Below are 16735 nucleotides of genomic sequence, written 5' to 3'. Positions count from 1 at the left end.
CCCACAGGAGGATAGAAGGACTGAGCCTGTCTCATTTCACTGTTTCCCTTTCCGAGAGACCCGAAGGAAGGGACAAACACACCATGTAATGCAGGTCCTGTCCCTCAAAGGAGGATGAAAATACATATCCCTCTGCTTCAGCAATATACAATACAGCAGTAATTTTGCAAGCTGCTGACGTGTTAATAACAGCTATAGAAGAGTAACTGGTTGCGTGGGACCATGGCAGAAATGGTCATTTCTCATGCAACACCGCATTTTCTTCCATTAGCACAATTCAAATGGCAGGAAAAGTGCCTTCAGGAGCCTTGATGTGATATCCTTCATAGAGAGGGCTCGGACCCCATTGTGTCAGACCCCACTCATGACAACCACAGTACTGCACAGAGTAAAAGTCAGCTTTTGCACATTAAAAATACAGTTTTCTGTGAGGGAGGAAAGGATGGGAGAGAAGGACATGAAATTTTTGTACCTACCTAGCAAACGGAGAAGCAGGAAAAGCACCCCCAAAGCGTAAGACTTGAGTTCGGGGCTCACGGTTCTGTAGGGAGGAGGGAGGGAGGGAGAGAGTGAAATCAATTCTTGTTGTTCTGCTTTGATTAACACACCCTGTGGCCATTCTGTGCTGTCAGCCAGGATGCCACCACCACCTCTTCAAAAAGTCAGTAATGGAGTTTTTCTTCTCTCTTCGCCTGAACTGCCTACAGCCCCAAAAGTAATTGCATTGGTGATAGGTTCAGGAATTTAGCTAAGTCATTAATAACAACAGCTAATCTTGTCATTGGATGGGGAAAAATGAAATTCCCATCCCAGTAAATCATCATTTACAACCTCCCCATCATGCTTTCAAGGCTCTGGATGTTGAGAACTGGTGGGAGAGAAACTTTTTTGTTCTGAGACTTCCCACATTACTGGGAACAAGAAAGAGAAGAGGCAATGACAGACCAAAAGGTTCAGTCAGCCTGTTAAATCAAGCCTCCCATTGAGGACGTGCTCAAGAAGACTACTCTTCAAGGGCGTGAGTTTAGCGTGTGAATTTTTTTTATGCTGGGAAGACAACAGTTGTGCTACCTTTTGCTACGAACACAACCCACTCTATTGCACTAGTGTTATCCTTCAAAGGTGCTTTAAAAAAAAATTCATGGCTTTCTAATTAGCTGAGCTCAAGGATGCTACTGGCTAAAGTCATCCTCTTGGGGCAGGCTCAGCAAAGCCTTTGGAATTTCAGAAATCATTAATTTGGTCTTAAGTCTTATAATAGCATTTTATTTCCCACAGTATATAAAGGCTGGGAAAGCAGGACAGTGATGCCCATATGAATAGATTCATCACACAGGGGAACTTTAAAGGCCTAAGCAGCCTCTTCCATTAGCTTCTTACAGAGGTCTGCAGGCAGCACTCCTAGTGGCACCCATGGTGGCAGTGGTGGTCCTCTGTATAAATACATTGGAGGGGCATCAGACAATACCGATAAAACAGGAAGAAAGAGCAACAGGTTTTAAGTTGAGAAGAACATTCTGATCACCTGCCCTCATCTCACACATTACACTGGCCATGTAACATTGTACCATGATTCCTGCATGAAGCCTGTGACCTCTGGCTCAATTTCAGCAGAGTTTTCAGGCGGACCCCCAGGCTCAATATAAACCCTTTATGCCATGAAGCATCTACCCTTGGAAAAACATTCCAGTGGTTAATGCCTTGGCTCAAATAGGATTCTACAGTAGGGTGGGAAATGAAAGAAACAGAATGAGTATTAAAGTTTATTTTATGGAAAAAATAATTACCATGTGAAATATTCACAGTGGGTTTTTAATCAGTGGTGGTGTCCATCGATCCACCTTTTTGTATTTAAGACCAGTCAATCTCATACCTTAGGGTGGAGTAAAAGTTGCCACCTGGAGACATCTCCTTTTCTCACCAACTACAGCAGTGAACAAATGACTTGCCTAGACAAGATATCTAATTTGTAGACACTGAAGTTCATTTTAAATTAACCATAGGAGCTGCTGATGCCACTTGTCACTGCCATGGACACCAGGGACACACTCATATGCCAAAACTTTATTTTAGCAATCCAAGATGGCAGCTGCAAGAGAGCATGTGGTGTTACATGGTGAAGAGCTCTTCCCTGTATGTTTTAGTAGCTATCAGTCATTCTGAGGGGATTGTAGTTACTAATTTGGATGTGTGAATTGTTTATTTTCCTACAGCTGTGAGCTGAGTATTTTTAATATTCCCTTCGCTTTTCTTATTCCCTTGTATTCTTCTTCCTGGCTGGCAACTGGCTTGTCTCATTTGAAGTTGACACTAAGACATCTCTACTCAGGATCCTACAGGTGCTGGCAGCTCCCTTGAACAAAGAACTCTTCAAACTTCAAATTACTTTTGCCACGATATTTATCATGAGAAATTTGATTTCCCTTTAGCTACTGTAGATGCAAAGAGGGAAACAAACTAGTAGGTGGAATATCTCATTTTGTATCCTGCAGGGAGACATGCCCTCACAGAGCTGTTCCATCCAAGATCCACTCAAGAGTGTGTTTCTAATACAGACCTTATTGATTGAATTTTATTGGAATTTTCCAGGCAGCAGAATGGATCTGCTATTTATGCCTCTGGTTATTATTCTCAGCAAGTGACAGCCCGGACAGATAAGTAATTCTGGATAAATGTGGGCTTAGATATATATGTATATCATAAGGTGAAGCATTTCATGTGTCTGGAAATAACACAAGGTCAGTTATTTGAATAAGCTACTTTTGCCCACCTATTCATATTGGTTCAACTCAGAGATGTCCTTCAGACTTTCAAGTTCCTTCTGTTCTTGGACTTGGTCCAGGGTGAGAGAAGTTAAACTCTAGCCAGGGGGGTATTGACCAAAGCTAGCTTTTGCTGCAGCCTTTCATTTTTCCACGGTTTCTATGATCTTTAGGCCATCTCTAAAGGTATCTTACTAAGCCATTATGTGCTGAGAACATGGGCTGCAATTCTGCCCCTTTCCTGATGCAGTTGTAAGGTCCTTACCACCTGGACTGAAAGCTGCACATCTGTATTTCCCTTCTCATGTTAATCCCAGCCTTGGTAATAACAAGCCTGCCACCTTTCTTTGCAGCATCCCTGCAGGGATCTTCTTGGTTTGCAAGCCCAGTCCCTCCTCACTCCCATTTTACCAAAGCTGTACTCAAGCAATTCCCGTATTCTCTCTAGAAGGTCAGTACTCTAGGCACTGAACTTGGTGGGGCCATGCCACAGATGGAAATAGTGCCTTAGAGAGAATATGATTTAAATAACACTTGAAACAACGGGGCTGAAATTCAGGCAGGACTGCTCAGGCTTTCACATCCCCAACTCCTGCCTGCATGTAGAGGCAGTAACGTACGAGAAAGCCTGTGACCACAGCTCCTCATCAGCTGAGGAGGTTCAAAATCTTTTGAAAATACAGGCAGCTGTTTCAAGGTGTCTCCACCAGGGAGTGCTCAGTCAAAGGAGGATTTTCTGATGGCTTGAGCTGAGGTTCAGTCCAAAGTCATGGATCTGGGGACAGCCTAAAAGGCAGAAGCCAGGAGCTGTGTGGGACCCTCAGCTCCCTGCAGCTCCCAGTGGTACTCCATGGTTCCTCCAGCCCTGCTACCACCCCAAGGGCAGCCCCGTCACGCTCATCAGTTCCTCCCGGCAGCGGTCCTACCTGATGAGTATGATGACTGATGGTGTCTGTGCCATGGCCCCGATCATGCTGCAAACACACATCACACAGAGGAATGTCAAGAAGGCCTCTTCGCAGCCGGGACTGGGGCATTTGCCAGGAACAACGGTGGCATTTTCGGCTGGGACTGAGGTGAGGCACGAACAGCCACTGAGGTTCTGTGGAGGAGCACAGGGGTTCAGGAGAAGGGAGAGCTGCAGTCCCCACCTGCCCTCTGTAATGAGGGCTTGCCAACAGCAACTCTGAATCCTCTAATGGTCAATTAAGTAACTCCTAAGTGCTTATTTGAGGGTGGTTTGGAAAGAATTTCAGAAGCGCGTCAGCTCTGATGCATGCTACCAGCAAGGGAAAGCCATCCCTTGGCTTGTTTTGTTTCTTCTGCTCCTTTCAAGTCTCTCCCATAAATGTCAGTGTGACAGAATTATTACCAAGTTATACCCCTTTGGAGGAAAATAAAGAAACGATCTGTGTTCCTGCGACAAGGAAGATCCCCAAATTATGGTTCTAATTACTTTCTTATTTACCTCTGTCCTCTTGGCTATTGCAATTAAACTGAAGTACATTAAAAGCAGGTAAATCTGCAGCCCTGTTGTTGGCTGCGGGTTCAGTGCCTGCTTCCAGCACCCTGAATCCCGTGTAGGAGTCACCCACAACGGGTGCTGCGACTCACCAAGAGCTGAACTATCACAGCTTGGCGGCATAGACACTGCTGGACTCAAGTGCACTACAGGGCTAATAAATGACATCTGGTTCAGAGGGATTTGTGTTGAGCTAAAAGCTGAAGTCAGGCGAGATAAACTTTATCAATATGTGATCAGAAGGAGGTCGAAATGACTGCATTTTTCTTTGATCTCTCCAGCAAGTGCAGGATGTGAAAAGAAGCTTTGTTTGCCAGTCACAGATTTAGGGATTTTTTTTTTTTCTTTCTTATTTTCCAACTCGCCCTCCTGAATTTCTGAGTGGGGGATGTCAGTGCAATTAAGGCACACAATACTACCAAGAAATCCCTTAACGAATACAGAATGAAACGATCATAAATGATTCATGGCTTGTCTTCATCAGCCCGCTGGGTTTGCAGGTCACATGTTTGTAAGAGGAGTAACGCCATAAAATAAAACATATTGAAAAACAGCTAAATCTCCTCCCTTTCCCCTCTACCATGTTCAGGCAGAAATTCCTTTGCTTTTCTGCTGGGGTCCCCTTAGGACCATACAAAAGCACACTTTGCGGTTCGCTGCATCCAAAGATAAGGATCCGTGGGGACACTACTCCAGCCTTTCTGACACCAATCCCTTTCTTTTGCATAGGAGTCAAATGATTTTCTTCCAAATAAGTGCACAGAGGGCAAGAGAGACCGCAGTGCAGAACTCCAGGAGAGCTGGAGTAGACATGCAGGTGCCTTTCCGGCTGGCAAGCAATAATTAACATAACAAATTCCTGTGCTGTGAGTTAGAAGCTGCCACCTGAACGCTTTGAGATGGTGACAATTAGCACCACTGCAGTGGTGTTTGCACAGAGACAACAGGAATTTGTAGTTCCTGGCTCTTACTCCAGTGCATTGCTAGCAACGAGCCTGGACACAGCCCTGTGGGTTAAAACCCATCTAAGTCCAAGAAAGTACATACCTGCACTGAAATAGCCTGGGACAAAACTCCCATTCGTGGCATATGTGCAGAACTGGCTGCTCATTTCCCATGGGCTCTCATCAACGGAGAGAAAGTACCTGTTTCTGGCAATGGTGGGGCAGATTCTTCTCCCATTGGTGGGATTTTTTACAAACCACGAGGCAGGTCTCCACTTCCATTGCCTGAAAATTTGCCCCTCAATCTGCTTTTTTGACCATTTTGCACCAAGGTGCTAGCCCAAAGCAGCGTGAGTAGTTTGTACCAACTACATCTGCTTGCTTAGCGCTGCACCTCATCCTTACCTGGGAGATCTTTGATCTTTTATTACTGACACACTATACAACTCACAGACATCAAACAAGGAAACATCAAAGATGGAGGTTTACCTTTGTCCTGTGGAGAGGCAACTTTTTGCTAGCCATGCCAAATTGCTATAGATTCTCTTGTCTGCAACCCCACCGCATTCAACCACACATTATCACAGCCTTCCACTGCCCAGCAGCTTGCACACTCAGATTTTCTGTGTGCATGTGAAGCTGCACAGATGCAGAGTTTGCACCTTTAACAGCATCCTGAGTTTGGGGTAATTATCTATGCAAATTACCCATGTTTTTAATTACTCATTTTTTTAAACCCTGGCTCTGACAGCGAAGGGACAGGCTGGTACTTCAGTGCAAAGCTGTGAGATGCCAGTATGGTAATGCCAGGCTGGAATTCATGCATCTCGAGCCAAAAGGGTGAGAGAAGCAATGGCACCAAACAAACAAGACGCACAGTAAAGGCTTCCTACGCAAGGGTCATTCCCAGGAACGGCTAGAAAGAGAAATTCCTGAGGGTGCCAGAGCTCTGCCTATCAGCACCGATACTCCTGTGGCTTTTTGGAAAGGTGCACCTCTGCAACCAGCTCAGGAAGAGAGAAGACATGAAAAAGAAAAAAACTAACTGAGCTACACATTGCTTTTAGAAATTGTTCACAGAGGAAAAGTGGAGAGAGGCAGTCAGAAACGTCCAATGCAGTAAAGTTAAATAAAGCATTCAGAGAATTTTATGTCCCAGTAAAAAGCAACCCTTGGCTCATCACAAGCATATAGCATTCACAAGACCCTCTAGACAGGTCGTTACCTGGATTATGGGTTTAAAACCTGGTTTGGCAATTTGGCTTTGCCTCAGGGCCATTGCATGGCCAAACTGGTCCATAATTCTTGATAATGCCCTTTCCAGAGGATGCTATTGCTTCACTAATTTGTGTTCAAAACGTTACTGCAAAAAACCCCACAAAACAAAGCGATGAAAAGAACCCCAAGATGATAACAAAAAGGCAAAATAAGAAAGAATGAGAGAGGGCAAGGGAGAGCAAGGTTTTTGCTCAGAGGTTTGTTCTTGCAGAGCACGAGGTCAGGCAGCTGCAGACTGAAGGGACAGAGCTGAATTTTCATTACTGTGCTCCTTCCAGGGGAGCCAGAGCTTTGCCCTCAACCGCATGGCGAGGAGGTCACTCCCACACTCCAGCCACGGACCGCACCAACTGTATTCTTGCTAAGGGCTTGGTGATCTGGCGGAGACACTATTCTGCGTGCCCTGTACAAGCTGGCTTCTTGTTAAAATGTTCATGTTGCCACCCCAGGTGTTGACTTGTCTTTGTTGGGAGAAGGTGGAGGAGGAAGAGGGTAGGAGGCAACACCTTCGCATGTGCCACACACTCATGGATTCCCTTGTGGGGTTGCTGAAAGTACCCTGAAACTGTGGTATTTAAAAGGGATGCCTACGCCTCTGAAGCTGGAGTGGGAATTGAGTAGAGAAGAGGTTTAAACAACGAGCTCCCAGGTCATCTGGGCTGTGAGGCTGCACTTGCTAGCAGCAAGCTTGCAGCTCTGCTCACCAGCACTTGTAGGCGGTTTGTGTCTTTAGGGCAGCAAGGGAGTTTTGACACCTCCTCAAAAAGGAAGGATGAAGCCGTGGAGGGATAATTGCATGTGGTGAGCAGTGATGTCCCTGCAGCCACAAATGGTCACTGCGACCAGGCTAACCTCCCATAGGCTCCACACAGGCAGTGTGGCAGCAGTCACCATGCCTGGCATGGCTCCGGGCAGGGAGCAAGGACCGCAGGAACCCCACCAGTTCCCACCCACAGGAGCAGCAGGCACTCATTTTCATTGTAACCCAGAAGATACTAGCATTTCAGCAGCAAAAAATGGAAAAGCAGATACTTTTTTTTAGGATACTGTTAAAAATTCCCCATATCTTCTTTACACAGAGATGGTTTGGTCTTTAAGAGTTTTCTAATGGAAATAAACTCTTAGATATGGAGAACTGAAAAATGCAGAATGTCTTTGGATGGAGTCTTTGCTCCCTTGACAACTGCTCTTGCGCTGCCTCAGAGTAAAGCAGGGAAAGAGAGAGGAGCAAGAAGAGCGGAAGGAAAGCTTAAACAAGGGTGAATAAAACCAGGATCTGGTCATATATGTCTAGGAACCAGATTCAGGAAAAGAGCAAGAGGAAAAAGAATAAAAGGATTGGGCAGGACAAACACAGACTGGTGGAGAACCGGGGAGATGAGGAAGTGCAGGAGAAAAGTGAAGCTGGTCCCACAGCCCAGGCCAGCAAGCTCTCAAGGATCTGGGTTCTGCCAGTGGACAACCGTGCAGATCTCCTCTCGTGTTCCTTGCTTCTATGCTGAGGAGAAAAAACAGAGGAGGAGGAGGAGGGGAAATCCCATCCTGCTCGGTGGGTGACTCTGGCAGACTGCTGCCGGAGTCAGCAGACATTCATGCAACACAGTGAAAAACGACAGCGGCTCAGGCCCATCTGAGGTATGAGGTTAACTTTTGGGGGTGTAACCACTGCTGGCTGTAAATGAGATACTCTACCAGATACGCATTAACGTCACTCACTTGCGGTCAGAGAATTGTTCCTACAGGCAAGAGGTCACAAGGAAAGCTCACTCACCGTGCTGCTGCAGCCAGCAAAGCAGGCAGATAAGTATGTGACCCCATCTGCCCCACAGACTGGAGTGAAGGAATCAGTTTGGCATTCACAGTTGTTATTGCAGGGGGAATATGGGTCCAGAGATGAGGTTGGAGTTGAGCTGTAAGAGAAACAGAAAGATAAATTAATAGGCAGTGTGATGATATCAGCCAGCTTTTCCAGTTGTTGCCACACAGAGATGGCTTTGAAGGGGGGTAGTTAAGGCAAACAAATTACAAAAAAGCGGTGGGCAGACCATCTGGGCCCCAGCTTTAAGAAATAGAGGCTACAGCCTCTCCTTGGGGACAGAAATGCCATGGCCCCTATTCCCCTGCAACAGGGAATCTAATGTAAGGCTTGCACTGCCTTGTTACCCCAATGAGAAGCCCCAAGGAAACCCACAGAGATGCTGCGGAGATTGCTCTGTATTTTTCTAGAACAGTAACTGTGAGGAGCTGAGAGCCTGAAGTTGTCATCTTCTGAAGAGTTGCCACTCCATACTGAGGAGCATCGGAAAAGAAAATACAGAATAACTCTCTCCAAGACCTCTGAATGCTACAAAGCATCGTATGCCTCACTTCTTGTGCCTCACTTCTCCCACTAAAATGGGCCTGGAGCCACGCATACTGTCTCCTCACTGTATCTGAATTTCCAGGCATCTAGAATCTGGTTTTACAAATTCCCCTCAGGCACTTAAATAAATGTACAAAGCAGTGCATGTACCTCGCTGCCAAGAGAAACCAGATGGTGTGGTGGACCCAATGCTACGTAGGTGGCCATGGGTGCAGAATCAGGTCTGGCACCTTTCAATTCAGTTTGATCAATTTTAGTAAAACTCCGTTGTCAGCTGCAGGTACTCAACCCTCACAGCAATGAGTGGCATGAAAACATCCCAAACTAAGAGCCCTATATGACACTGTCTTCCACATGCTTGCTCAATATGGTTGTCTAAGGGCCAGCGCTGCCTGAAGGCTGCCTGTTGAGGACAATAACACGGCATTTATGTTGGTAAGGCTCTGTGAGACCCTGAAACTCTCTGAGGACTCACTTGTTTCCATAGGGAACAGTAACCCCTGCCACAGGTCCTGTGTCGCATCCCAGGAACAGGAAAGACACGTAGCAAGCTGTGGACACCAGGTTCACCAGCATGGCCATCCTGATGGCTCCCAGAGCAGACAGGCTGAGCTTCTTCACCAAGAGGCCACCCAGGAATATGCCCAGACATGCACATGGGATTGCCGTCATCCCTGCAAGAGGAAAAATCAGTTAGTAAGAAGTGTGAGTGAGGCTCAGTGAACCACACTATTATAGCTTTTTACTTTCCAGCAGAGATCTGTGTGCTAGCATGGGGAAACCTTGTAATGACCAACTACTGCAGCAGCACCAAGCTGGGGTTGCCCAAAAAGAGGAACAGACGCAAATGTGTACGCTGCCTTGCACAGAGGAACCGGGATCTTCTTCCAGTTCTTGTCCACATTGGCAGGAGATGCCAAAATTGCTGAGACTGGCCCACCCTAACCTAAGCATCATCATCTCTGATGCTTCCTGCAACAGTTGGCACACAAATAAAGTCAGGAATTTTCTGAGGTGTCTAGAGGCTTTGGATGAGCACTGCTTGGTATACTTCACAGCAGTCTGATCTTCAAAGATTAGGCAATAGTCACATTTGAAAATATGAAGTCTCCCTTAAAGAATCTTCTTAAACTGTGAGATGCAAAATCACTGCCAGAAGTGACTCACTTTCCAGGCACAGAAAGGCATTATCACACTAAGCTTGTCTGGATCCACTTTTACCCCTTTGCTGCCAGTTATACTCCAGACCTTACTTACCTGGGCAAAGCTTAGAAGTGCATCCAAATCCTGGCATTTCTGGACTCCCATAAATGACAAGTGGAATATCTGGTAGCAACTTTATTTAAATTAAACAAGTTGTTGTGAGGACCACAGATGTATCAAAGTCTCCTTTCCCGCTGCTAGGTCAGAAGCAGGACATGGTCTGGCTCACGGGTGATTCCCTTGATTCCCTCTTTGCTGACAATCCAGTTGTACTCATGTGCTGACTGGCCAGTCATCTCCCACCAAACAGTGTAGCGGTTTTCCTTCTCCCAGTGGGTCAACAGTGAAGTTGCTTTCCTTTGCCAAGCCTTTAATTTTCAGGAAAGATGGAAGAGCCTAACATTTTTGAGACCTCTGCCCTTCTGTCAAATCCTATTAAAATTCACCAGTGAGTTCCTGTGTCACTGGGGGAGGCAAGATTGACTGCAGGGGATTGTTTCTTTTGGAAAACAAGGCCAAAACCAGAAGATATCAAGTAGTTCAATGGGAAAATAAATAACTGTCAGGAGAGCAGCTTGCAAGCTCCTTATTTTGATATTAAGATCCACCCATTTCATGATGTCCCAGTTTTTGACAGATCACTGCCAGCTGCCCATCTGGTGAGCTGTGGTTGCAGATCATCCAAGATCAACTCGCAGATATCTTAATTGGGTGTTGCCGAGAGAACGGCTGTCATAAACAAATCACTGGGCCTGCTTGGGAATGAGCAGCAGGAGAAAATAAATGAAGATCCTGCCTGTGCATCAGTGTCCTGACAGGGAATGAATGAACGTTGAGAAATATATATATGGGAAACTGCAGCAGCATAGCATGGTCAGAGAGAAGGGGCATTTGAAAGTCAACCATGCTGCACTAGCTCGGGTGTTTGAACTGCTGATTGCAATTGTGTCATTTCCAGTCCAAGGGGAAAGGAGGGACTAGCAGGAGAAACTGGGCTTCCTCACCCAAATGGAGATGGGCTGGAGAACTCTGCGATATCTGAGCCATGAGACAAGCAATTTGATGGGCAGCCCTGTCACTCGTCGAGCAACTGCAGTCTTGGGCAACCAAACTGCCCAGTTTGGTTGGGATCTCTGCTGTACTTCAGGGCCATCACAGACTTTCATACCCTGGCTGTATCATACCACTCCTCACACAATGGTCTTGGCTATAGGTGCAGTGATTGCAGTGGGCTGTAGAGGAGAGTGCAGTCGAGGAGGAAGAATGCCGGAGGTCTGCTCTGGGCTCTGGAACCAAGGCACAGCTGGAACCCAGCCCTCCCACTCACGGACACATTTCTAGATGTTGGACAAGTCACTTTTGGGGCAGCCTAACTAGTGAGACTGGTTGCGGTTACCAGCCCTGCTGAACACTTTTAAATGCCTTTGGACGTTGGAGATTTGGTGGCCCCTGTGGTTACTCACCCAGGAGCTGGTTAGCAGATGAGGTGGTGAGGTTGAACTGTTGCTCCAGGTACTTTCCAAGGAAGGCGGCGAAGCCGGCCACCACTGCAATCTCCATGCAGGCTGCCAGGATGATACAGGTGAAGACAGGATTGGAGAGCAAGTGCTTAGTTACTTTGGGGATCACTAGAAGAGAGTAAAAAGGGAGAGGTGTTTTAGTATAGGCTGTCCTTGAGGTGGTGGAGGTGCCTTGCTGCTCTCCTGCAGGACAAACTCACTTCAAATCAGGAGTAATTTTCTGTTGTGCACAGACAAGCTGGTTGAAAAGCGGCAACACTAGAACAAAGAGAAACACCAGAACAGTGTCATCTAAAGATTCAGATAGCAGGAGGGTGCAAAAAGAAGTCACCTGTCATTACATTTACATCTTACAGATGATTTTGAAATTTTGAAAGATGAGCGTTTTCCAATATTGCTTTTGTTTACCCCAGAGAGAAGTCAGTCAAAGCCTAGTATTCTCTTTCTCCTTTCCCTGCCTGCTCCCCATGAACAACGCTGAGCCAGCCGTTGGGTGTCATGAATACTGTACTCAGCACCCTACAAATTCTTGCAAGCTTTCAGACACAAGCTCATACTTGGCCTTTCCTTCTCCTGCCATCCAGATTTGCTTCCTTTTCTTATTCCCACATAACACTGGCTCACTTGCTGAGGGAAACCTTCTTGCAGCACATCTGGGTGCAACCTGAAACTCTCCTGCTTAGCCTGGGGCCACGGCCAGCCATGGGCATGAGGGACCTCATGCCTGGGACAGGCATGTTAGTTTGCGTGTTCCCATAACCCAGAGCTTCACCAGCCAAGCAATGCCTTCCATGCAGAGCCTACCAGCCTTGGTGGCTGCAAGGGTGGAAGAGGACACATTGAGCTATTCACTGTGTAAGATGCACAAACACTTGCTTTAGTTTCATGATCCCTTGGCTCCTCCCTCCTGAATCATTAGCGTGCAGAGTCCTCTTCTCCAAGCCCGTCTCTATTTCCGATAAGCAAACACGAGTTACCTTACAAAGGGAAATCTGGCTAATGAATCAGATAGCACATTTTCTACTTCAGCGAACATTTTAATTATTGCCGAGATAACACAGCTTGAAGAGAAGAGCATCCCAGTACAGAAGAGAGCCTTCCTTTGTCTCAATACCTGATGACTAATTTCTCCCTGAATTAAATGTGAAAATCATTAAGTTTGAAAATTACCTTGGTGAAGTGTAGTGAAGCCTCAATGGACCCCTATTTGCATTTTGAAAATCCATCCCCCACATCCCCTATGGTGTACCAGGGTTTGGCACGTGACAGATTTCTCTGTTGTTGGCTTCTGTTTTCCCTTAGGGCTTTTTTTGGTGCAAAATCTAATTGCATTGGCCTCAGCAAGTGTATGCACAGCTCTTTGTCAAGGCTCTGCTTGGGTCCCCTTGGTTCTTTTGGGGGGGGTCAGGTGTGGGGGGTGTTTATAATTAGGTTTGATCTAACCTTTTTGGAAGGGGCCAATCCACAGTTTCTGGTCTCTTTATATCACAAACATTTTTTTGTGCCGTATAAAATTATTGCTTCCTGAGGATTTGCTGAACATAATGAAGGTGCGGGAGGCATAGTATTTTTCAGCAGAACAGGGAAAAAAAAAAAAAAAAAAAGAAAAAACAATACTGGGCACGAGAAATGGGGGTGGTGGGATTCAGACATGGATAGATCTCAGAAACCACCTGCTGCCTCCTCCAGTTCTTTGGTGGCCACCTACAGAATTTCTCCTTCTTGCCAGGAAAAGGAGGGAAAATGTAAAGGTGGACTTGGCAGTGCTGAACTTGAAAAGTCATATTTAAGGTATTAATGCCTGTTGTGCCTCTGGAGTTCAGTTTGTTCCAGATTAATGGATTCCTCAAGATGTAGCTTTGTGCCAATTCAAATGCAAAGATACATCTACCTCCAACTTTATCTACCAAACAATAACAATGGCAGCTTGTCTTTTGCAGGAGGGAGTTAAAGATCATGGGCATTTATTTCTGAAGTTGGCAAGGCTGGTACCCAACCATCATGCATTACCAAGGTCAAAATCCATCCTTCGTACTTGGGGATGGACAGCAAAAATTTTGCAGAGTTATTGCACCATCTCACACAAGAGAGGAGGCCCTCATGACTGCCTTGCCTGGCAGTGTTGGGCTATGAGTCCCATCACTTCATCATTGCTTTTCCTCCCTGTGTGTCCAGGCGTGAGTTTTCTGGGACAGATCCTGTCCTCCACTGCATGTTTGACCACCATGCACTGCAAGAGGACTCTGTACCAGCTGGAGGGTGTAACACAAAACCCGCTGCAAAGAGTGCAGAGGCAACGCAGGCAACGCTTGGCAGCCTCCACCATCTCCTCAGCCAGGGCTAGCTCGTTCCCTTTCATTTTCTAAGGGAAATGACAGGAGGCTCCCCATAGAAATTAATATCCTTTCATCTTGCTACTGCCACCCATTAAGATGAATCATTTGACACCTGCCGCTGCCTTATCTGTCTCAGTTCTTGGGGTGAAATACCTCTGGGAACAAGACTAAAAGTCAGCAGTGAAGTTTAAAAGTCTCTCAATAACTAGAGTGACGTGCTTTCAGCTGGCTGGCATATGGTGCTGGGTATGAAGGGAGAATGGAAAATATCTGACGGGGGACAGTAAAACCCTGGGGAACACAACAGCTAAGCATGGCACTTCTTCACTGGAGCCGATCCCAGCAAAAGTCATAATAAACGTTACCTGGCACCTTGTTGGCCCAAAGGTTAACTGAACACTTTGTAGCAGCACTTTGGAGCTATAAATCTGAGGTTGAAGCCCATTCGCCAAATGGGAAAAGAGAAAGGTCTTCTGGATTCAAAAGAGTCTCAGAAATCTACTTGGAGAACCCATGAGCTGTATCAGACATGGCACAGAAAGACTCCCCCTCCCACATTCAGAAGGACCAGCTCATTTAACATCCTTATCCCAATGCACCCAGCATGCTACAGAAACAACAGCAGAAAAGCGATTCTCATTGCCCTGGCAAGATACACTGAGAACAACAACAAACCTCAGACTCTTTTTACTGTTGAAGCACTTAAAACTCAACTCTTCAGACCATCCATGTGCAGCGTTGGTCATAGGATCATCCATAGGTTGGCAGGGACCCAGGAGGATGTCCCAAAGCTCTCCAACACCCCTGGCAATCCCTCGTCTTCCCACCTTTTAACACCCCAAGCAACATACGTGCCAAGGCATCAAGCATCCTCCCTATCTCCTGCTGTGGGGCCAGCTGTGGGTGACAGGCCACAGGCTCGACAAGCAAGCACACTTATGTACACCAAGTAGCTTTGATTTGTCACTAAACATCAGGGAGTACCAGGGATAATTGGCAACCTCATTACATGAGGTTTAACTACTCTCCAGAAACGACAAACTATAATCATCACGTTGGTGCTTGAAATGAATTGTTTGGAACATTACAATCACCAAGGCCCCTTTTTCCAGTTGGAGCACCCTACAGAGACATGTTTTCAATTTGCAGTAAAGATGAGGAACACAGAAAGCAAAGTAATAAATTAGAGGGAGGTTTACAGCCCAGTCCATGTAGGACAGTGCGGTGAGGAAAAGGTGAAGTGTAGCATTGAGCCAAAATACTACTTTCTAATAGCAACGTAGGCAGCGAGCCTCAGATCTGAATAGAAAACAAAAGGTAAAATCTCCACCTGGCTTGAGGAACAAGGGATGAAGAAAATAGTGCAGGCAGCTGGAAGAAAAAACCTCCTGCAAAGAAGCAGCTCCTATAGATGGAGTATGGCAAGAGGCACTGAAGGCACTGAAGATATCTCAGATGAGTTTAATATGCCGAAGTTATATGTGGCCTTGGCAAAATTAGTATCACAAAGCATATGAAGGAAAAGGGTGATACCCATGTCAAAGAGGCTTCTTGACAGATACAAGCTTGAAGCAACAGTAACGTTCTCGTGGAAGGAAAGCAGGTCCTTCTAGTTTATCACCTTGCCTCCAGCAACCGCCTTTGCTTGATTTCAGAGGGGGACGAAAACCTCCCTCACCCGCATCATGTAGGTCATGGCAAGGCACAGTATCTTTTTGGAGACAGACATACTTTGCCTGACCTCAGCTGCTGCTCAGCTTCTGCCCCGAAGCGTGCAGGCTGAAGGTCTTTCTGAATTAATCAAAGCTTCTGATAACAAGGATGCCAGCTTCGAAACAGTCAAGAAGAACCTGCCAACAAAGGCCACATCCTCATGAAATCCAAGCCAAAGGAAACTTGGAGACTGACAGGACCTGATGTGGGGCCTTTTATGATCAGCTGCCTCCTCCTTACCTATTATTAGGATTTCTCAGCAAGCCTTTTAGATGTTGGTAGGGAGCCAAGACCCAAATCCAAAAAGGCATTAAGGTCATGGTACTGGTCTGGATCCAGGCCAAAGACTCACCGCTATGGCCATGAAGGTACAGATGGAGCCCTGTCCAAAAAGGTGTCACTATCACTTGTTAGAGCTGTGAATTTAAAACTACTTGTGGTAGCTGTTAATCCCGCTCAGTCCTATGAACTCCCACTGAGAACTACAGGCTCTCCATGGCCCAGGACACCCCTGCACAGCTGGGAGCTTCTGGCCCAGTGCTACTTGTCTGCTCCTAGAGAGCACTTCTGGGGAGAGACATCCAGGATTCAGAGCAGCTCCCTCTAGGTATTCAGCAGATTGGTACACAGAGCAGGAAGGAACTGAACAGAAGACAAGACAGCTGTCAGCTGTACATCCCAGCTCTCCTATGCTCTTGAAAATGAAGCTGGACAGAAACCAAAATGTTTCTAAATCTAGGGAATTTGCAATTTTGAAATTCATTTAATTCCACAGTGAGTTTTCTTTTAATTCCTTGTGAATGAGCTTCTCTCTCCAAACCTGAAGGATTCCATATCAATTTCAATCCTTTTAGGTTTTTAATCTCTCTCACTAGATAGACAAGCAGAATGTAATGAATTTCTGGTTTAAATCATTGCAAAACAAAATGCATTTAGAGCAGAGTGTTTCAGAGGTGTTAAAGATAAAGCTAAGGAACCATTTTGAAACCAAATTTCATCAGAACTGACCGCTCAATTCAGTAGAAGTGACATTTCCGTATGAAAAACTATTTTAACAAAACATTTCCAAGCACGTCCTGGAGCAGGTGGTGGGTT

At 46.1% G+C, this 16735-nt stretch overlaps 1 protein-coding gene across 2 annotated transcripts in view; it reads right to left on the bottom strand.

The window, feature by feature from the left end:
• Positions 1-16735, bottom strand: part of SLCO3A1 (solute carrier organic anion transporter family member 3A1) — a 154703-nt gene that overhangs the window by 13260 nt on the left and 124708 nt on the right. For both annotated transcript variants that reach the window (XM_030014883.2, XM_041123743.1), the window contains exons 5-9: positions 11535-11699; positions 9344-9542; positions 8278-8416; positions 3689-3864; positions 477-541 (exon numbers count right to left, since the gene is read on the bottom strand). In XM_030014883.2, coding sequence (XP_029870743.1) covers positions 477-541; positions 3689-3864; positions 8278-8416; positions 9344-9542; positions 11535-11699 — 744 coding nt within the window. The remainder of the gene's footprint in view (positions 1-476; positions 542-3688; positions 3865-8277; positions 8417-9343; positions 9543-11534; positions 11700-16735) is intronic.

Source organism: Aquila chrysaetos, chromosome 5 (assembly GCF_900496995.4).
Source record: "Aquila chrysaetos chrysaetos chromosome 5, bAquChr1.4, whole genome shotgun sequence".
Classification (NCBI taxonomy): Eukaryota; Metazoa; Chordata; class Aves; order Accipitriformes; family Accipitridae; genus Aquila; species Aquila chrysaetos.
Note: the sequence above shows the minus strand (reverse complement) of the source record. Positions and strands in the feature narration are given on the sequence as shown.